At 50.0% G+C, this 22,178-nt stretch overlaps 1 protein-coding gene across 1 annotated transcript in view; it reads right to left on the bottom strand.

The window, feature by feature from the left end:
• The window catches only part of TTLL5 (tubulin tyrosine ligase like 5), a 207,789-nt gene that overhangs the window by 17,579 nt on the left and 168,032 nt on the right, over positions 1-22,178 (bottom strand). Inside the window, exon 32 of the mRNA XM_077819170.1 lies at positions 8,228-8,313. Within this exon, the coding sequence (XP_077675296.1) occupies positions 8,228-8,313 (86 nt within the window). The remainder of the gene's footprint in view (positions 1-8,227; positions 8,314-22,178) is intronic.

Raw genomic sequence — 22,178 nt, 5'->3', positions numbered from 1 at the left:
CCATTGATGGACCTATCCTCCATGAATTTATCTACTTGAACGTCTTTCAGAATTCCAAGATCCATGCACTTTGTAACCACTCTTGGCGCCATCGCTAGGCCAAACAGGAGCACAGGGAACTGGTAGTGTATCTGACTGATCACAAACCATAGGACTCTCCTGTGGCCGGGATATATAAAAATACGCATCCTTCAGATCGAAGGCAGCATATCAGTCTCCAGGAAGGGAATGATGGAGGCCAGGGAGACCAGGCATAACCTCAACTTTTTGAGGTATTTGTTGAGGTTCTGCAGGTCTAGGGTGGGGCATAGGCCACCTTTGGAATGAGCAAATACTGGGAGTAAAAACCTCTCTCTCTTTGTTCCGCAGGAACTTCCTCTACTGCCCCCAGTTGTAGGAGGCCTTGTACCTCCTGGCTGAACAGGTGCTCGTGAGAAGGATCTCTAAAGAGGGACAGGAAAGGGGGGTGGGAAGGAGGGACAGAAATTGGAGGGTGCACCCCACTGGCACTGTACTGAGGACCCAGTGGTCCATAGTTATGGCAGTCCCAGCGGGGAGGTAAGGTAACAAATGGTCAGAAATATAAAGGGTGAGATAGATCCTGGTTGCAGGCTGGGAGGTTGTACCTTCAAATGATTGCTTGTTCTTAGGAGGGGCGTGGCTCGAGCCCGAATGAGACCCCACTGCCAACGGTTGACCTTGGCGATGTCTATATCCCCTGCTCTTTCTGTGGTATGGTTCTGTTCTGGCCGAGCTCGTGAACCTCTGTGTGTGCTGAGGTTTAAATCTCTTCCTAGCATGAGCTGGGGGTTACAGGCCAGGCGAGAAAAGAGTGGTCCTAGAGTCTTTCAGGCCATGTAATCTGTGGTCCGTTTGTTCAGCAAACAGGGCCAAGCTGTCAAATGGGAGATCCTGGATAGATTGTTGGACTTCCGCTGACAGGCCAGATGATTGCAGCCACGACGCCCGCCTCATTGACACCGCCGACACCATGGCTCTGGCTGTGGAATCTGCCGCGTCTGAGGTGGCCTGGAGGGAGGCTCTTGCAATTTCTTTATCCTCATCTAATATGGCATTGAACTCCTGCTTAAAGTCCTGCAGGAGCGAGTCAGTAAACTTGGCCGTGGATTGCCATACATTAAAATGATATCTGCCGAGCAGGGCCTGGTGGTTTGCAATGTGAAACTGTAGGCTGGCTGTAGAATAAATTTTCCTGCCGTACAAGAGTCACTTCACGCCTTTATTCTTGGGGGTTGAGCTAGGCCGATTCTGCCTGTCGCACTTGTTGGCCGTCACGACTGCTAGCGACCCGGGGGTGGGGTGCGTGTACAAATAATGGAACCCTTTTGCAAGGACACAACACTTGCACTCTGCCCTCTTGGACATTGGTCGCAAGGATGACAGTGTCTGCCACAGGGCTTTTACGATCTTGACCACCCCATCATGGACGGGAAGGGCCACCCATGGACGGGGCCGCTGTGGCCAGCAGGTCAAATAGGGAGTCTGCTGGTTTGAACATCTCCTCCGCCTTCAATCCCAGGTTTGCTGCGACCCATTTAAGAAGCTCCTGGTGGGCTCTGACATCATCTTGAGGCACCATCTGCAAGGGGCCTGCTACTTCCTCATCAGGTAATGAGGAGGAGGAGACCAGCCCAGGGTGAGGGGCGGCTTCCGTGTTCCTTGCCTGGGGAGCCACAAGTCCTGGAGGGAGTGGTTCCTGGGCCCCTTGGCTTAACCCAACATCCAAGCTCTGGGGAATAGGGGGGTGAGACACTGATGTTGAAGGTCTTTCTGATGCCTCTGAGACTGACTGGTGGGTCTGAGGACTCCCAGCTTAGGAACGTGCTTATGGGTTATACCTCTAGCAGGGCCCCAGCCTTTGATCCTGTGGCCAAGTACTTGTAGACTGGCCCTGGGGAAAACCTGCTGACTGCAAGTGGTGTTAGGTCTCTGAGGGCCAGCAACTCCTCACTCTCAGAGCCTGAGGAGGCATAATCTTCCTCAGGTGACCAAATTGGCATCACAATAAGGTAGACTTCCCTGCTGTATCTGGCAGCCTTGCACCTGCCATTCGGGGAGCGGTACCAGGAACCTGCCGAGTCATGTTGCGTATCCAGTGACCAGCAGTATTGTGCATAGGCCCGGTAATAATGTGGGGAGTGATATCACTTGCTCCGAGGACAGTGTGCAGGCTCTGGTGACCAGGACCGGGAGCACGGGGACCGTCCATGATGCTCTGATGATCAACGACCAGCGTTGGGGCTCTGGCAACCGGTGTTGGGACAGTGGTAACTGGCAATGTTTGGAGGAGCGGTGCCAGGACTCCTGAGAGCACCAAGGAGGCTCTGGTGAGCAGTGCTTGGGAACTGGTGAGCAGTGCCTGCCAGATGACTGTTGCCGGGGTTCCGGGAACTGACGGCGTGCCTCTGCAGCCCAGTACTGTGGGTCCGGTGACTCATGTCGGGATCCCGGGGATTGGTGCCTGGAGTCTGGCATTCTGTGCTGTGAATTCATCAACTGGTCACGGGTCTGTGATCCAGAGTGCAGCTCTGGAGGTTGCTGGCACGGCCCTGGAGACTGAGATGGGGCTGGGGTACAGTGCCGCGGGGGTCAATTATGTAGGGATGCCATTAAAGGCTTTCGCCTTGAAACGGATGGGAGGGAGGGGTCCTTGGGCCTCTCTTTCCGAGGAGTACGTGGCACAGGGAGGGAGAAGATGTCTTTTGCCGCTTGAAAGGCTTCCGGGGTGGATGGCACCATGAGGTACCAAGTGCCTCTACCACTCCCCAGTGTAGGAGGCAGATCGTGGGGTGGGCTAGGTTCAACCAGTGAGGCTGCTGCCTGACTGGGTTCCAGAGATGGCGAGACAGTCCAAGCCAGTCTAGGCTCCACTTCTCCTTTATCCTTGCCCTTATGGATGCCCAGGAAACACCCCCTTCCCATGTGTTTCTTATGCCTTTTGGCTGGTACCAGCAACGGGGATTGGCACCGAGAGAAATTCAGTGCTGGGGGCACTTCTCGTCAATGCCAAAGTACTAGGTACCGAGTCCGAATGTGCCAGCTCCGAGGCTGGTGAAAGCGCTGACTTTATGAGGAGCATGTACAGACTAATATCTCTTTCTTTCTTGGTCCGGGGCTTGAATCCCTTGCAAATGTGACACTTTTCGCAAATGTGGGATTCACCCAGACACTTAAACAGCTTATTTGTGGATCGTTGATTGGCATGGGCTTCTTACAGCGATTGCAAGGCTTGAAGCCCAGGGAGCAGGGCATGCCCCGTCTCTGGACTAAGTCCCTCAGGGCACTAGCTATCACTAAGGTATACTAATCTATTAAGCAAAAAGAAAAGGAGTACTTGTGGCACCTTAGAGACTAACCAATTTATTTGAGCATGAGCTTTCGTGAGCTACAGCTCACTAAGGTGCCACAAGTACTCCTTTTCTTTTTGCGAATACAGACTAACACGGCTGTTACTCTGAAACTAATCTATTAAGAACTGCTAACTATCAACTAACCACAACTATTTACAAAGAAAAAAATTCAAAGAATCACTAAAAGGAAACCACTTGCTAGAGCAAGGGGAGCGACACTGGCAGTAAGAAGGAACTGAGGGAAGGGGCCAGCGGCACCCTTATACCAGCGCATATGTGCTCCACTCCAGAGGTTGCCAGAGCTTGTCCCCTATGGATACCATTGAGGGTAAAAACTTCTGCCACTAGTGCAACAGTGAGCACACACACCTACAATGGAATGGACATGAGCAAGCACTCAAAGAAGAACTAGTATTTTCTTACAGCTGCAGTACCACCTGCAAGTGGATTCTTATCTGAGCAGATTGGTTGCCAGCTTCTATAAATGCCTATGTTTCTCACTTCCACAGAACCTCAGACTCACCTTCTCTTGGATTACCTGCCTCTCTCACTCTTCTTCTCTTTGCTGAGCACCGAGGTCTACTACCCCAGCAAGGCTATCAGAGTTACCTCTGAGGACAGAGGAAGAAGAATGGTCTGGGAGTCCAATGGCTGCTGTTACCTTAAACTGGCCCTGCCTGCACTGTCTTTCTCTTTCTCTGCCCTACAACTGTGCCACTGGATCTGGAATGGCTGGAAAAAGATTTGGATCTGGCGAATATAAGCTGGGGGCCAACTTCCAAAGGACCTGGAAAATGGAAAAGATGGCTTAGCTTGGGGCTGTCCCTCCTTCCCTCTGCACAGAAGCCTCCCCACTACTTGACCCTCACATCTCTTATGCTAACAACAACCAGAAGGCAGCAATAGCCCAGTGGGTATGTCTGGGACAGCAGGGACCCAAACAGCTTTTCCATGTGTCTCTGTTTATGGTAGTGTGACTGCAGACCCATCCAGCCCCAAAGGATTACAACATACAACAGTCCACGCAAGAGATCCACTTCCTAGGCACTACAGTGCAAATAAATGATGGTCACATAAACACCACCCTACACCGAAAACCTACTGACCACTATACTTACCTACATGCCTCCAGCTTTCATCCAGACCACATCACACGATCCATTGTCTACAGCCAAGCTCTAAGATACAACCACATTTGCTCCAATCCCTCAGACAGAGACAAACACCTACAGGATCTCTATCAAGTGTTCTTAAAACTACAATACCCACCTGGTGAAGTGAAGAAACAGACTGATAGAGCCAGAAGAGTACCCAGAAGTCACCTACTACAGGACAGGCCCAACAAAGAAAGTAACAAAACGCCATTAGCCGTCACCTACAGCCCCCAACTAAAACCTCTCCAGCGCATCATCAAGGATCTACAACCGATCATGAAGGATGATCCCTCACTCTCACAAACCTTGGGACACAGGCCAGTCCTCGCTTACAGACAGCCCCCAAACCTGAAGCAAATACTCACCAGCAATCACACACCACACAACAAAAACACTAACCCAGGAACCAAACCCTGCAACAAACCCCAGTGCCAACTCTGTCTGCATATCTATTCAAGGGATACCATCATAGGACCTAACCACATCAGCCACACCATCAGGGGCTCATTCACCTGCACATCTACCAATGTGATATATGCCATCATGTGCCAGCAATGCCCCTCCGCCATGTACACTGGCCAAACCGGACAGTCTCTACACAAAAGAATAAATGGACACAAATCTGACATCAAGAATGATAACATTAAAAAACCAGTAGGAGAACACTTCAATCTCCCTGGACACTCAAAAACAGACTTAAAAATGGCAATTCTTCAACAAAAAAACTTCAAAAACAGACTCCAATGAGAAACTGCAGAACTGGAATTAATTTGCAACTGGACACCATCAAATTAGGCCTGAATAAAGACTGGGAGTGGATGGGTCACTACAAAAACTAATTTCCCCCTGCTGATGCTCACACCTTCTTGTTAACTGTTTGAAATGAGCCACCTTCATTACATTGGCCTCATTAGCACTACAAAAGTGATTTCCACCTCTTCTTGTCAACTGTTGACAATAGCCCACTTCCACCTTAATTTAATTGGCTCGTTAGCACTGACCCCCCACTTGGTAAAGGCAACTCCCATCTTTTCATATGCTGTGTATTTATACTACTCTGTATTTTCCACTCCATGCATCCGATGAAGTGGGTTTCAGCCCAGAAAAGCATATGCCCAAGTAAATTTGTTAGTCTCTAAGGTGCCACTAGGATTCCTCTTTGTTTTTGTGATACAGACTAACACGGCTACCACTCTGAAACATACCCACAGATATACACTGGCAGGACAGACATGTGAAAGAGGCTTAGAGCCTCTGTTTTAAATCTTGGTCCCAATGATCTCAATGGGAGTTTTTTACATTGACTTCCATTGAGCCAGTATTTCACCTTCTGTATGTTGGTGTCTGGCTGGCCTTCTCAGACAAGTGTGCCTCTTTCACCCTATCTTATAGATTAGAAAGGGCAGGACTCATCCAGGAGCAGTCTCTACAGCCTAGCAGTAGTGGAGGAGGGAGATGCAGCTCTAAACCCTGCACAGATACTACCGTATAATCAAATGTGCAGAAGGACCTCTCCACTGGCTTCTTTGATAGCCTTTCCCAACTCAAAAGTCAATCAAAGCCCTGCCCACTAGGGAGCAGGACCAATCCCAAGGTGCTCCATAAGTTTGCTCAACTAATACTCTCCTGAACCCATCTGCCCCAGTGGACTTGGTCGTGCTGCTTCCCAATTCACTACCCTGAAGGTTTCCACGTCAGGACCTAATAAACTGAGTTTGAATGGGCCAAGCAGAGAGTGAATGCTCCTCCTGACACTTCAGAATCCATGTGTAACTTTCATGCTGAGAGATGGAAGGGAGGGTATTTTGCCTGCATCCTCCCTTGCTGTCCCTGGGGCTGTGCATGGAACTGCCCTGTTTAGTCTCTTGCCTTTCCAGATTACTATCCATTCTACTTCTAGAATGAGTCCCTCAGAACAACCTCCCTTCTCCCTTGCCCAAAGTCATGCCATGTTGTATCTGATCTAGACTGCATGCTCCTCAGGGCAGGGCTCATGTCTCCAATCTCTCTAGCACATGTAGGGCACTACTCATAAATGAAATGATAACCAATCAAACCTTATGATGAGAGAAAGAAGGGCTACAGAACAAAGAAGGTACTGGGTTGCAGAGGGAGAGGAAGAAAAATGGCTTAGTCCCTCAGACACCTGGAAGAGGGGGGCCTAATGTTGAACTGGGCAAAATATCTTCCTCTCACATTATTAAGAGCAACAATCACTTCACCCCTCCCCAAGGCCCCGCCCTCGCTCTGCCTCTTCCCTCCCTCACTCCAACCCTCCCACAAGGCCCTGCTTGCCCACCGCTTGCTGCTTTCCACCCTCCCACAAGTGCCTCCCTCAGCCGCTTGAACAGCTGATTGGTGGCAGCTGCCCAAACAGCTGTGGCTAGTGGGTGCTAAGCACCCACTATTTTTTCCCATTGGGTGCTCCAGGACTAGAATCAGTGTCTTTGGGTCAGATCCTGAGGACTGGGCTTTTAATCTGTAGCCCTATGTATATCATGGCCCCAAAACTCTGCAGCAAACAGGTCTTGAGTTGTGCAAACTAGAAATTCTGCAGCAACTACATATACATGAAAATAGTGAAATTGTGTTATTTATTCATATTGAATCTCATTTTACACTGTCCACACCCACACTATCAGGGCTGAGTGGGATGCAGATTTTTCTGTTAACTATTGTAAAAACTGCTGGTAGGAAAGCCGGAGGCTTTGCAGGTGGTAAAGCGTGGGAGGCAGTTTGGAATTGCACAAGAATTTACATTAGCTAGATGTTTTTTCTAAAGGATCAGCAATGAAATTGTTAATGTTAATATTGGAAATGTCATCTTTAAATTTTAGAGCTAACCTCCCCACTGGAGATGAATGGGGCAGGTCACTTCTTTTTGAGCTATTGTTTCAGGCTGTGCAGACTCAGGCAGAAATCACTGCATCAGAGACACTCATGTCATGTTCTCATGGTTTTCTCAGCAACCATAAGGGCTAAAAATATAATTCTTTAAAAATTAAAGCTCAGATTCTGGAGCTCAATTCTGCTTCAAATTCCATGGCTGCAGCATCACAGAATACACAGGGCCCTGGCAATAATATCATATACAGTTTTGGTTCATCTAAACCAACAACATATCTGTTCTGCAGACACTTTTGAAGCAGTGGAAAAAGATCAGATTCTTGTTCCCTCAACACCAGTCCCAGAGAAACCCCTTTGAATTAAGCAGTCATGAACCAGAGAAGTAAGAAAATTAGAGAAGACAAATCCATAGGACATCCCTAAAGTAACCCTTTCTGGACAGAGAGGCTTTATTGCAAGACAGAAAAGTAAAAGTAAAAAATGCCTTGGCCTTTTAAAGGCTAAACAGAAACAGCAGAATGTGCCTCAGCCAAAGCTAAAAGCAAAGGTGGCTCATTTTAGCCAAGCTCTCCTTTCAACTCTGCTTCTAGGGATCCTTCATCTCCAACTCTCCTTGCCAGACTCAGCCCCAGCTCTCCCTCGGTAAGTCCTTTTTACAGTGTCCCAGGAGGAATGAATTCCACCCTCAGATGGCCCCAGGGCTGCTACTTGCAAACCACTGCACTCAGGGTAAGCAACTGTGTCTTTTTCTCTAGCCAGAGGGTCGGCCCCTTCCCTGCCAACTGCTGGAGATCAACACACTCCATCATTCCATTCCTTTACCAGTCTCTCCTTGTCTGTGGGACCTGTACTCACCTGTGGATTTTGTGCCTGGCTCACAGGATGCTGCACTGCTAAGGCTGTTCTGAAATCCATTCAGCTGCCCTTCTATAGAAGTTACCCTGGCAAATAAAATCACTGAATTAGAACGAGATCAGCATGGAAAGGCCAGGCCAGTGCAAAGGTTTAGCTGCCTTGAGAGACACTAAGTCATATAGGCCACTGGGGCTCAGAGATGGGAGCCACAAAACACGACCTGAACGTGGGAAGAAATGTGCAGTGCCAGCAGGAAGCTCCAAAAAGGCAGAAGGGAGATAAGTGAGCCCACAGGCACTTTCAAGAGCCACTCCTTCTATATGCAGCTTTTTGTCCTGAGTGCCCCTGTGCCTGGCTCTGAGAGAAGTAGAAGTAGATGGGAAGTGAAGGAAAAAGCATTTGGTTCTGAGCTGCCAAGTCACAAAACACACTTAATAGTACCATGGCGTCCATACTACTCAGTGCTCTGAAGCAGAAAAGAAAAAACAGTTACTCACCTTCTTGTAATTGTTGCTCTTTGAGATGTGTTGTTCACATCCATTCCAATTAGGTGTGCGTGCACCATGTGCACGGTCATCGGAAACTTTTCCCTTAGCAGCTCCCGTCAGGTCGGCTAGGGAGCCCCCTGGAGTGGCGTCTTCATGGCGCTCAATATATGATCCTGCCGACCTGACCCCCCTTTCAGTTCCTTCTTGCCGCCTACTCCAACAGAGGGGAAGGAGGGAGGGTATTGGAATGGACGTGAACAACACATATCGAAGAACAACAGTTACAAGAAGGTAAGTAACTGTTTTTTCTTCTTCGAGCGTTTGTTCATGTCCATTCCAATCAGGTGACTCCCAAGCTCTCCCTAGAGGTGGGGTCAGAGTTAAGGAACCACTCATTGGAGAACTGCCCTGCCAAAAGCTGCATCCTCTCTGGCATGTTGTGTGATGGCATAGTGGGTAGTAAACGTGTGCACAGATGACCAGGTCTCCTTTCTGCAGATCTCCTGGATGGGCACCTGGGCCAGGAAAGCAGCAGATGAGGTCTGAGCCAGCATCAAGTACGCTGTAATAGGCGGAGCTGGAACCTTGGCGAGGTCGTAGAAAGTATGGATGCAGTCCATGATCCATGATGAAATGCGCTGTGAGAAGACCGGAAGCCCTTTCATCCGACCTGCCACCGCTATGAACAGTTGGTTCAATTTCCTGAAAGGTTTAGTGCGCCCAGTGTAGAACACTAGCACTCTCTGGACGTCTAGCGAATGAAGTCTCCACTCCCGCGCATTGGCATGCAGCTTAGGATAGAAGACTGGTAGAAAAACGTCCTGTCCAATGTGGAATTGAGATACCACCTTGGACAGAAAGGCTGGGTGAGGCCTGAGCTGTACCTTGTCCTTATGGAAAACTGGGGGTGGGGGGTTGTGGGGGTGTCGAAGGTCAGTGCTTTTAACTCACACACTCTCCTGGCTGAAGTGATGGCAACCAGGAACACTACCTTCCACGAGAGATACAGAAGGAAGCCTATAGCCAGTGGTTCAAACGGGGCTCCCATTAGTCTGGAGAGGACCAGATTGAGATCAAGCTAGTACAGGTGGTCAAAAGTGTGGGTATAGTCTTTCCAAACCCTTCAGGAAATGGCCCACCATGGAGTTGGCGAATACAGAGCACCCCAATTCTCCCGGGTGAAATGCCAAGAGGCCGCAAAGTGTACCCTGATGGATGATCCTGCCAATCCTTGCTGTTTCAGATGTAGTAGGTTTTCCAGGATGAGTGGTATAGATGTCTGAAGTGGAGATGTGTGACACTGCTCACATCAGCATGAGAACCTTTTCCACTTAGCTTAGTAAGTGGCCCTAGTGGAAGGTTTCCCGCCATCAAGCAACACTTCCTTCACCAAATCCGAGCATTGGAGCTCTGTTGGATTTAACCATGAAGCTTCCAAGCCATGAGATGAAGGGATTGGAGGTCTGGGTGAAGGAGGCAACCATGGTCCCGTGTGTTCAGATCTGGTAAAGTGGCAGTGCTATTGGGATGTCCACCAACATCTCCAGAAGCATGGAGTACCAATGTTGTCATGGCCACATTGGGGCCAGCATGATCACGTCTACTCTGTCTCTGAGGATTTTGAGCAGCACCTTGTGAAAAAGCGGGAAGGCGTACATGAGGTGGTCCTCCAAAGGTAGCAGGAATGCATCTGGGATGGAGCCCGGACTGTGTTTCTGGAAGGAGCAGAACAAGTCTTAGTGGTGAACAAGTCCACCTGGGGAAAGCCGCACCTTTGGAAGATGGAGTATAAGACGTCTGGATGGACTGACCGCTCGTGGTTGAGAAATGACCTGCTGAGACGATCTGCCCTCTCGTTCTGCAGGCCTGGGAGATTATTCACCTGGAGGCGTCCTGAGTGGGCTATACAGAAATCCCAAAGCTGGAGAGCTTCGTGACAGAGGGGGGAGGAGTGGGCTCCACCCTCTTTGTTTATGTAAAACATGGTGGTGGTATTGTTGTTCAACACCCCCACCCACTGATCCTGAAGTCTGTCCTTGAAGGTCTGGCAGGCTAGACTCACTGCTCTGAGCGCCTTTATATTGATGTGGAGCAGGATCTCGGACTGCAACCACCTGCCCTGAGTCTGTAGATCTCCAAGGTAGGCCCCCCAACCCAGGTCTCTGTCTGAGGGGTTGGAGCAAATGCGGTTGTATCGTAGAGCTTGGCTGTAGACAATGGATTGTGTGGTGTGGTCTGGATGAAAGCTGGAGGCATGTAGGTAGGCATAGTGGTCAGTAGGTTTCCGGTATAGGGTGGTGTTTATGTGACCATCGCTTATTAGCACCGTAGTGTCCAGGAAGTGGATCTCTTGTGTGGACTGGTCCAGGCTGAGGTTGATGGTGGGATGGAAATTGTTGAAATCATGGTGGAATTCCTCAAGGGCTTCTTTTCCATGGGTCCAGATGATGAAGATGTCATCAATGACAGGTTTCAGAGTAACAGCCGTGTTAATCTGTCTTTGCAAAAAGAAAAGGAGTACTTGTGGCATCTTAGAGACTAACCAATTTATTTGAGCATGAGCTTTCGTGTAGTGCAAGTAGAGTAGGGGCATTAGGGGACGAGAGCCGAGGAAGCGTTGTTCTAAGTCAGCCATAAAAATGTTGGCATACTGTGGGGCCATGCGGGTACCCGTAGCAGTGCCTCTGATTTGAAGGTATACATTGTCCCCAAATGTGAAATAGTTATGGGTGAGGACAAAGTCACAAAATTCAGCCACCAGGTTTGCCATGACATTATCGGGGATACTGTTCCTGAAAGCTTGTAGTCCATCTTTGTGTGGAATGTTGATGTAGAGGGCTTCTACATCCATAGTGGCTAGGATGGTGTTTTCAGTAAGCGATGGTCACATAACCACCACCCTATACTGGAAACCTACTGACCGCTATGCCTACTGACATGCCTCCAGCTTTCCTCCAGACCACACCACACGATCCATTGTCTATAGCCAAGCTCTATGATACAACCACATTTGCTCCAATTCCTCAGACAGAGACAAACACCTACAAGATCTCTATCAAGGGTTCTTACAACTACAATACCCACCTGCTGAAGTGAAGAAACAGATTGACAGAGCCAGAAGAGTACCCAGAAGTTACCTACTACAGGACAGGCCCAACAAAGAAAATAACAGAACGCCACTAGCCATCACCTTCAGCCCCCAACTAAAACCTCTCCAACGCATCATCAAGGATCTACAACCTATCCTGAAGGATGACCCATCACTCTCACAGATCTTGGGAGACAGGCCAGTCCTTGCTTACAGACAGCCCCCCAACCTGAAGCAAATACTCACCAGCAACCACACACCAAAACCACTAACCCAGGAACCTATCCTTGCAACAAAGCCTGTTGCCAACTGTGTCCACATATCTATTCAGGGGACACCATCACAGGGCCTAATAACATCAGCCACACTATCAGAGGCTCCTTCACCTGCACATCTACCAATGTGATATATGCCATCATGTGCCAGCAATGCCCCTCTGCCATGTACATTGACCAAACTGGACAGTCTCTACGTAAACGAATAAATGGACACAAATCAGACGTCAAGAATTATAACATTGAAAAACCAGTCAGAGAACACTTCAATCTCTTTGGTCACTTGATCACAGACCTAAAAGTGGCAATTCTTCAACAAAAAAACCTTCAAAAACAGACTCCAACGAGAGACTGCTGAATTGGAATTAATTTGCAAACTGGATACAATTAACTTAGGCTTGAATAAAGACTGGGAGTGGATGGGTCATTACACAAAGTAAAACTATTTCCTCATGTTTATTTCCCCCGACACACACTGTTCCTCAAATGTTCTTGTCAACTGCTGGAAATGGCCCACCTTGATTATCACTACAAAAAGGTTTTTCCCCCTCCCCCACTCTCCTGCTGATAATAGCTCACCTTACCTGATCACTCTTGTTAGAGTGTATATGGTAACACCCAATGTTTCATGTTCTCTGTGTATACAAATCTCCCCACTGTATTTTCCACTGCATGCATCCGATGAAGTGAGTTGTAGCTCACGAAAGCTTATGCTCAAATAAATTTGTTAGTCTCTAAGGTGCCACAAGTACTCCTTTTCTTTTTGCAGATACAGACTAACATGACTGCTACTCTGAAACTTAAGAGTCTGAATGATTCCTGTTAGTGCTTGGAATCTGGACCCCGATAGTATCACTCTCGCATGAATCGAGTCTAGCACTGCCCCAATTAATTCTATTCTTTGGGTTGGTGACAGCGTCGACTTGTCCACGTTGAGGAGGAGACCCAGTATTTGTGACTAACCAGACTTGGGACTCCACCAGCTTCCTGGAACATCCCCGCAGCAGCCAATCGTCGAGGTAGGGATACACCTGTATCTGCCTCTTGCGGAGAAAGGCTGTGACCACTGACAAGCACTTGGTGAACGCTCAGTGGGCTGTCGATAAACCGAACGGGAGCACCATGAACTGGTAGTGCTTGTGATCAGCTACAAACCTCAGGAAATGTCTATGGGCTAGACAAATGGCTATGTGGAAGTACACATCTTTCATGTCGAGGGCAGCATACCAGTCCACCAGATACAGGGAAGGAATTATCAAGCTCAGGGAGACCATGTGGCTTCAACTTTATTATAAACTGGTTGAGTCCTCGCAGGTCTTAGATGGGTCTGAGACCCCTGCTCCCTTTGCTTTGGGGATTAGGAAGTAACAGGAGTAGAACCCCTTGCCCCATAGCTCCTGAGGAACCTCCTCCACTGCCTCTAAGGCAAGGAGTGATTGCACCTCCTGTACAAGGAGTTGCTCATGAGAAGATTTCCTGAAGAGGGAAAGGGAAGGGGGGTGGGAGGGAGGAGAGGAGCAGAACTGGAGAGAATATCCCACCTCTACTGTGCGAAGGACCCAAAGGTCCGATGTTATAAGGTACCACGCACGGTAGAAGTGGGATAGATGGTTCAGAAAGCAGGGGGAAGGATCCGTTATGGAGTCTGGCATGCCATCCTCAGGCGTCCCCTTGTTTGGATCCTGACAGTGGCTTAGTCCGGCCCTGGCCCTGGCTTGATGACCAATTAGACAGCCTACGCCTATAGTTCTTGCCCCTACAGCAGTAAGGGTCCTGCCTTGGGTGGGGTTGATATTGCTTCTGCTGCTGCTGGGGTTGAGGCTTGAAAGGTTTTCTCTGGGTAGCAGGCGTATGCATCCCCAGAGACTTCATTGTTGCCCTTGAATCTTTGAGGCTATGGAGTCTCGAGTCTGTCTGGTCTGAAAACAGCCCTGCGCCCTCAAAGGGAAGGTCCTGTAGGGTCTGTTGGACCTCTCAGGGAAGACCTGAAGCCTGGAGCCAGGAGGTTCTCCTCATGACCACCCCTGAGGAGATGGTTCGTGCTGCTGAGTCGGCGGCCGAGTTGGCCACATCAAGGGAGGCCTGAAGGGATGTTCTGGCCACCACCTTCCCCTCCTCAACCAGAGCTGAGAACTCCGCTCTTGACTCCACAGGGAGCATCTCTTTGTATTTGGACATAGCGTCCCAAGAGTTTAAGTTATACCTACTGAGGATAGACTGCTTGTTGGTTATCCTCAGCTGTAGACCCCCAGCAGCATGCACTTTCCTGCCAAAGAGGTCCATACGTTTGGCCTCCTTAGGCTGGCGGGCTGGTGCCTGTTGCCCCTGGTGCTCTTTTTCATTCACTGCCAAGACCACCAGGGAGCAGGGATGTAGGTGAGAGAATAAAAACTCGTATCCCTTGGAGGGGACAAAGTATTTTCTCTCCACACCCCTGGCAGTGGGCAGAATGGAGTCTGGAGTCTGCCACAGGGTCTTGTTATTCTGAATTGTTTTAATTATTGAAGTGCCACTCTGGAAGGACCCTCCGGATGTCCCCCATTGGGTCCTCCGATTCGGTTGCATCCTCTGCCTGTAGACCCATATAACAGGCTATGCAGTGGAGTAAGTCCTGGTGAGCCCTGTGGTCAATGAATGGAGGACCTGAGGCTGATGCTCCTGCCACCCCTTATCAGGCGACGATGATGAGGAGGCAACTGGGGTACAGGGTCCTCATGGCCCCGCAAGCTGCCCTGGTTATTCCTGGGCTGTGCTAGGTTCCCCTGTTGGTCCAGCTGAGTTGAAAGTGTCCTGGGCTACCGGTGGCACTGGAGCTGCATCCCCCGACTGCTCTGCAGTTTGAGGGGGCAATCTGGTGAGGGCCACTTCCGTTGCCCGAGGGGCAGGTCTATTCCTCAGTGAGTGGGAGGGGTGATGTCCCGAGGCCACTGACCTGGAAGCCCTCGAAGGGGTACCCTGGGTCTCGTGGTAAGCCCAGGGGGTTCAGAACGGCCATTGTTTGGGGGGTGGCCACTGCAGCTACCATGCTGTTTTGATGTCTCTCTGGCGCCTCCCGGACCTATGCTTTCTGTGCCTTGAACAAAACAATTTGGCCTTGGAGTCCGAGGAACCTGAGGGCGATGACCAAGGTGGTGCTGACGACTCCAGTGCTGGTGGCCAGTGCCGTGAAGAAGGTTGGGGATCGGTGTCACGATGACTGTGTCGAGGATGGGTACCGGCTGTCCCTCAACTGAGACTGGTGCCGCATGTACAGTGCCGGGGAATGGGTGCTGTGCCCCAGTGCCATGGGATGGTGCTGATCCTCTGAGAGTGTCCTAGATCGGTGCTGACCCCTCGGTGTCAAAGACGTAGATCTTCTCTCTCCCAGTGCTGTGCGAACTTGTACGATGGGTGGTGCTGGGGAGTGGTGTGGGGATGAGGATCAGGAACAGTGCTGGTCCGGGGACAAGAAGCGCCACATCATCGCAGGCTTACCTCTAGACGGTACCAGTCTAGGTGGTGCCGGAGGCTTCTCTCTGATGGTCGAGGGCTGAGGTGCTGTAATTTCAATGAGGTCCTTAGCAGCCCCAAAAGTGTCCGGGGTGGAGGGTGGCTCCAACACCTCCACCAGGCACTGCCCCGCAGGAGAGTCCCTAAGTGCCGGACTCCATGATACCTGGGTTGCCGGAGTTGATGGCATGAGCTCCTGCTGCTTGGTGGCCAAGTCTTTCCTTTGGAGCACCAGAGCATCCCCTGATGATCTCGCAGCCCTCTGAGGAGAGCGCCCTCTGTCTGTCTTCTTATGTGGCTTGTGTGGCCCCAGAGACATGGAGCGGTGCCGGGGCACTGCTCCTTGCTGCAGTGCCGGGGATTTCTGGCGTGACCCTCGGCACCGGAGTCCTTCCTCGGCACCAAGTCGCAGTCCGATGCCAGGGCGCTCTGCACCAACGAACTCGGGCCCGGCGCTGGGCGGTCTGGTGCCGCAGGACGGAGTGCGGCTTCCATCAATAGTTGTTGTAAACGGAAGTCCTGCACTTTCTTGTTTCTAGGCTTGAAATCATCTAGGCTTGAAAGGCTACAAATCTTACAGTGCTCTGAGTGATATGCCTCCCTTAAGCACCTAAGGCACGAGTGGTCGGGGTCACTATTGGACATAGGCTTCAAACACCGTAAGACTTAAACCCCTGGGCTTGCAACATGCCTTGCAGCCCCAGGTGGGGTGATGGGATACAAACGACCCCAGTCACCAATCACTACTACTACCTATACCAGAGGTGGGCAAACTATGGCCTGCTGGCCCCATCAGGCCCACGGGACCCTCCTGCCCAGCCCCATAGCTCTTGGCCTGGGAGGCTCACCCCCGACCACTACCCCCGCTGTCTCCCTTCCCACACAGCCTCAGCCTGCCGTGCTGCCGGGGCAATGCTCTGGGCGGCCGGGAAACGCAGTTGCAGAGCCGCGGCCTGACCCAGTGCTCTGGCCAGTGCGGCTGTAGTGCCGCCAGCCACTGGTGCTCCAGGCAGCATGGTAAGGGAGCAGGGGGGGTTGGATAGAGTGCAGGGGAGTTGGGGGTGGTGGTCAGGGGGCGGGACTGTGGATAGGGGTCAGATCAGTCAGAGGGTGGGGAACAGGGGGGTTGGATGGGGCAGGTGTCCTGGGGGGGCAGTCAGGAAGGAGAGGGGAGGTTGGATGGGGCGGCGGGGGATAGTCAGGGGCAGGGGTTCTGGGGGCGGTCAGGGGACAGAGAGAAGGGGTGGTTGGATGGGGCAGTGGTTCCAGGGGGCAAGTCAGGAATGAGAGGGGGGGCTGGATGGGGCAGCAGTGGGCAGTCAGGGGTGGGAAGTCCAGGGGTGGTCAGGGGATAGGCAGCAGGGGGTGGTGGATGGGGCAGGAGTCCCGGGGGAGCCATCAGGGGGTGAGAAGCGGGGGTTGGGGGGAGGGTCGGATAGGAGGCAGGGGCTGGACCACGCCTGGCTGTTTGTGGGGAGACAGCCTCCCCTAACCGGCCCTCCATACAAATTTGGAAACCCAGTGTGGCTCTCAGGCCAAAAAGTTTGCCTGCCCCGACCTATACTGACTATATTGCAAATCTTGAAATCTGTCAAAAAATTCTGATTCCAGTTCTTGCATGCACATTCTAATCTCAGCGTCAAACGCCGTGCGCTGTTCCACGTGCCGCGATAGTGATGTAAGCAGCAAATCCGGACTTAAAAATATCCCAGCACAGTGGCGCTGGAACAATTTTTAAGGTGGGGGTGCTGAGCTGTGTTCCCCCTTTCCCCTGTCTGCACCCCTCACTGCTCCAGGCTGGGGGCAGCTGTAGAGCCCTTGGCCAGCAGCTGGGACCCCAGGCTGGCAGCAGAGCCCCATGGACCGGTGGCTAGCAGAGGGCTGAGCGGGGCCGGCGGACGGAACCCCGGTGGGCAGGGGGCTGGCGGCCAGTACCCCGGGCCAGCAGCGGAGCCCCTGGGACCGGTGGCTGGGACCTGGGGCCGGCAGCGGGCTGAACGGGGCTGGCGGCCAGAACCCCAGCTGGCAGTGGGCCAGCGGCCAGTACCCCAGGCCAGCAGAGGAGCCCCCAGGACCGGTGGCCAGGACCCGGGCAGCATGAGTGCCCCTGAAAATCAGGTCGTGTGCCGCCTTTGGCATGCGTGCCATAGGTTGTCTACCCCTGCACTTGGCTAAGGGAGCACTTGCAAGCAAGTGAACGCAGTTCCAAAGCTGCCACAGATGGTAAGAAGGAACTGAAGCGGGTTCGGGTCAGCAGGGTCATATATTGAGCGCCATGAAGGCGCCACTCCAGAGGGCTCCCTAGCCAACCTGACAGGAGCTGCTAAGGGAAAAGTTTCGGACGACTGAGCACACAGCGCATGCACACCTGATTGGAATCAATGTGAACAAGCACTCGAAGAAGAACATCTTTGTTAAGCCATTTGGTAGGACACTACTGCACACAGGGAGAGACGTTGCAGAGCGGACTGTGTTCAAAGCTAAGCTCAGGATCTCACACACTGACCCCAACTGGAGAAGCACACAGAGTCACTGAGCTGTAAGCTGAGATCCACACACAAGAAGAATCCAATCCTCCCTCACTTCATAAAGCAGATGCCTCTGCAGGCCAATCTACAGTTAGTACAAAAGTTTGGGGCACAAAGAGAATAAATTCTCCTTGGGCTTTGTGCGGTTCAACTGTGCTTCCTTTATCAGGGAAGTATCACTCTCATAGTGAGATTAGCACTTTCTCCTACTTGAAAATGGATTCACTCACAGAGGACTCTCGGTCAAACTAGATGATCATAATGGTCCATTCTGGCCTTAAAATCTATGAATCTATTCCCTTCTCACTGCTCCGCCTCCTCTCCCTGATCCCTCCTGACTCCCACTCCTAGCTCTCTGTCTCTATCCTTTCTGACTACTTCATGGCCCTCCTGTCTTTCTATTCTGATCTCTCCAGATTGCCCTGCTCAGTACTCCAGTGCCTTCAACAATTCTTCCTCCTCTTCCCCTGACTCCCCCCTGTTGCACAAGTTCAGAATAACTCCCAGCTCTCCTCAGTGATAAGAATAGTAGTCTCCAATCCCCATGTGATGTGCTGATGACTAACAGACTCAGGCACATGTGAGCAACTTCTGAACTGTTGACTGACACCTTTTGCCTTCAGATTTCAGTCAGCAAGTTGCCTGTAAGGTGCTCCTGACAGCTGTATGGCCAGGCAGGGGCACCTGTATTTTTCTCAGCTGGGTTGCATGGAGTAAATTGGGATCCTGGGGAGAGGGGTCTGATATGACATTCGCATAGAACAACCTTTGCCTTAGCTCAGTCATAGTCTGAAATGCTATTGTCAAATGACATGCTGGATTCCATGTTTATTGTTTTTCAGGGACAGTTCTGGATCCACTGTGCTCATGGTTTCTTACTGCCAATGCTGCAAACTTCAGCCAGGACCTGAGAGTCCAGCTGCTCTCTTTCTGCCTCTTACATAAAGATTCTGCACTCGGAATTTAGCTGCCGACTCTGTCAGTGCTGCATGATTTAGAGTCGAATCCAGCTCACTCACTGTAGCTGTGTGAAGTTTGCAGGACTAATAGACAAAAACATGTTGTGTCAGTAAAGTCAGCAGGTGTGACACTAAGACACGTGAGGAGCCGAGGGCGGCAGGATCATGCTTCTACCCATAACTGCATTTAAGCAGAACTCTCTCTCTCTCTGGTGGCATCCCACACACCTGCCCGCCATCTTCTTTTTATACATACTCTTTCTCTCTGTAAACTCATCTACTCCTGCAGTTTCAAATATCACCTCTATGCAGACGATTCCCAGATCTACATCTTTGCCCCAATCCCTTGCCATCTATTTATTCGCACATCTCAAATTCTCTTGTGTCCTCTTAGAAGTCCCACTGCCAGTTCATACTTCCCAAACTGAGCTGATTATCTTTCCTTCCAATTCCTCTCTTCTCCATCCCTGGGCTGCCTGACAACTTCACTGTCTTTCCCATTTTCCAGGCCTCAATGTCTGTCAACTTTGGTTCTTCTCCCCAACAGTCCATCTCTCACTAAGTTCTGTTATTTCTTCCTCTTTAATGTCCCCAAAACTGCTTTTTCTCCATTCTCATCCTTGCATAAATTCTCATCAGTGCCTTGATTCTCTTTTAGCCTGATGACTGCCTTGGAATGGGAGCTGACATCCTTCACTTTGACATAACACCACTTTCTTCTAAGCTGTCCGGCACAGTCTGCAGATTTGGAGGGAGCTGCTCTTCTACAGGGTACAGGGGATCTAAATGTTGACCCTCTTTATTGTTACAACTTATTCCTGGGAAACTATATGGGGTTAGGGATACAGAATTGATCCCAACAAATTCACATAATACAAAAACTGAGGTTCGACCAGAGGACAGCACCAGATGTGAAAAGCCAGTGCCAGTAAGGCTTGTTCCTCTTTGTTGTTCTTGGATAGGGTGTCTCTGCATGTGTGTCTGTGTGTATGATGTGAGGCTGGCCAGGGGCTAAGAGCTGTAGGCCTAGTGAGCCCAGCTGTGTCAGTATGTTAAATCAAGGCATTTCTCTCAGATGCACTGCTACAGCTGCCAAAAAATGTCTAAGGGTCAAGCTGCCTGATTAACCCAGGCACTCAGGAGCTAAAACAACAAGCATGTCTCTGTGCAGCAGTAGCAGAAAGTGAAAGGGGTCCCAATAACAGCCGCATGCTTCCTCTGTTGTTGTCTGTCCTCTCCACAGTGGGCATTCTGCTTTTGTGTGAGATACACCCAGCACACTTGAGACACTTCACGTCTGCCAAGGAATAAACAAACATGGGAAGGATAGGGTTCAAACCAGAACCGAAGCGATTTGCAGAGCTCTCTCTGCAGCCACCTCCTCTGCTTTCTGCATATATGCCAGGGTTGGCCAGCCCTTGCTAAGGCAGCTGGCTATAGCAAATATCAGATTGCAGTCAGGACTCCACCCGATTCTAAGGTGGATTTGCAGAAGCCTGAAGAAAGGTATTATCTCCTCCCTGTTCCTGTGTTGGTTATGATAGTGCAGAACTCTTGGACCTTTCACAGATAATGCTGGTGCCACACAAAGTAAATATATAAAAGAATAATAGTGCAGAAGGATTCTTCTTGGGAATGGGAAATTGACATACTAACCAACTTCATTCCCTCTGAGCCACACTACTACTGGCTATAGGCAACAATCAGTCAGAGCAGATGCCTGAATGGGAATATTGGGAAATGGCATTAACACAAAAGCTCAGTACAAGAGATTGTGCTACACTGATCGACATCACCATCAGGTTCTGTCAGTCAACAGCTGGCCAAAGACCTGCCCATGGGTCTCCCCAGGCTCTATGCATGCTGGCGCCATGAATGTACGCTTTCTTTTCTCCACTTGGCACTTCCTCTCCCTTGTCTGCAGTGTTCTTTTCTTTGAGTGATGGTTCTGCTCACCAGCTTTTCAAGGCCCTGTTTTACCTGGTGCTGTCACCGTTCTGGTTTTAAAAAGCAGTTCTCTGAATAGCGACTGTTAAAAATAGCATTGTAGCATTTCATATTTATTGTATCTCAGTCAAACCAAATGTTCTGAGATTATAAGTGGAAAAATGTTTTTTTCTATCTACCAACCATGACAACTCACTTCAGGCTCTGAAAGTCAAGCTGATTTATTTCTGCTTTGCGCATCATCATCTGTAATGAAGGTTCTGCAGACCAAATGCTGCCCTCAGTGACATCTGCCTGACCCCACTGTTTATAAATGCTGCTTCAGTGACAGTGTGATCTCACTGTCTCCAAATTCTGCCCTTGGTAACACCTGGGTGACCCCAACAAAAGATATAATTTTGGCCTGCAGAACCACCATTACTGATGATAGTGTACAGGGTGGAAAGAACCCAGCTTGACTCCTGGAATCCGGGACAAGCTTGTGGTGCTAGCAGTTAGAAAAGCTATCTTTCTATTTGTAATCTGAGCACATTTAATCTGGAAATTATTGAGAGACAAACATGGTACCCATGAGACCATTTTATGGATTCACATTTCTAACAGAGCTGCAATTTAAACAGTTCGTTTTAGTTCCACGGTCTTTTTCCATACCTTAATGTAGGCCCCAGTTTTCTGCTCCATTACCTTAGCAAGGAGTCTGCCTTAGACACAATCCACAACAAGGACACCCTTCCTCTTTCTCAAACTGGAAGACTGAGAAAACAAAAGGGAACCGAAATAGAAAAGACAAGCCTTGCTTCTCTGATTGTTCCATTACTTTTTTCTTTTGTGTCCTGAGTGACTAGATGAGTCAGTAATGTTCATCTTTAGAATCTCTATCTTGTTTGTAGCTGAGGTTTCCCGCTCTCATGCTTCTCCTGCTCTTCTGGACACCATATGTGCTGGCTGAGTGAAATGATAATGCTTGCAAGGAAGAGATGGTTCAGGGAGACAAAATTGTCTACACAGCCTGAAGGAATTCTAAAAACAGCTTTGAAAAGAAAATGTGATTATATTAAGCTACAAACAGCAGAGACAGAGAATAAAATGGTCTTAGAGAAATGAGAAAAATGAATCACAGTATCATTAGGATTGGAATGATCAAAATGAGACTTTGCCTCAATGAATGAAAATCAGT

This window comes from Eretmochelys imbricata, chromosome 6 (assembly GCF_965152235.1).
Source record: "Eretmochelys imbricata isolate rEreImb1 chromosome 6, rEreImb1.hap1, whole genome shotgun sequence".
Classification (NCBI taxonomy): Eukaryota; Metazoa; Chordata; order Testudines; family Cheloniidae; genus Eretmochelys; species Eretmochelys imbricata.
This window is presented reverse-complemented; position numbering and strand designations above follow the sequence as displayed.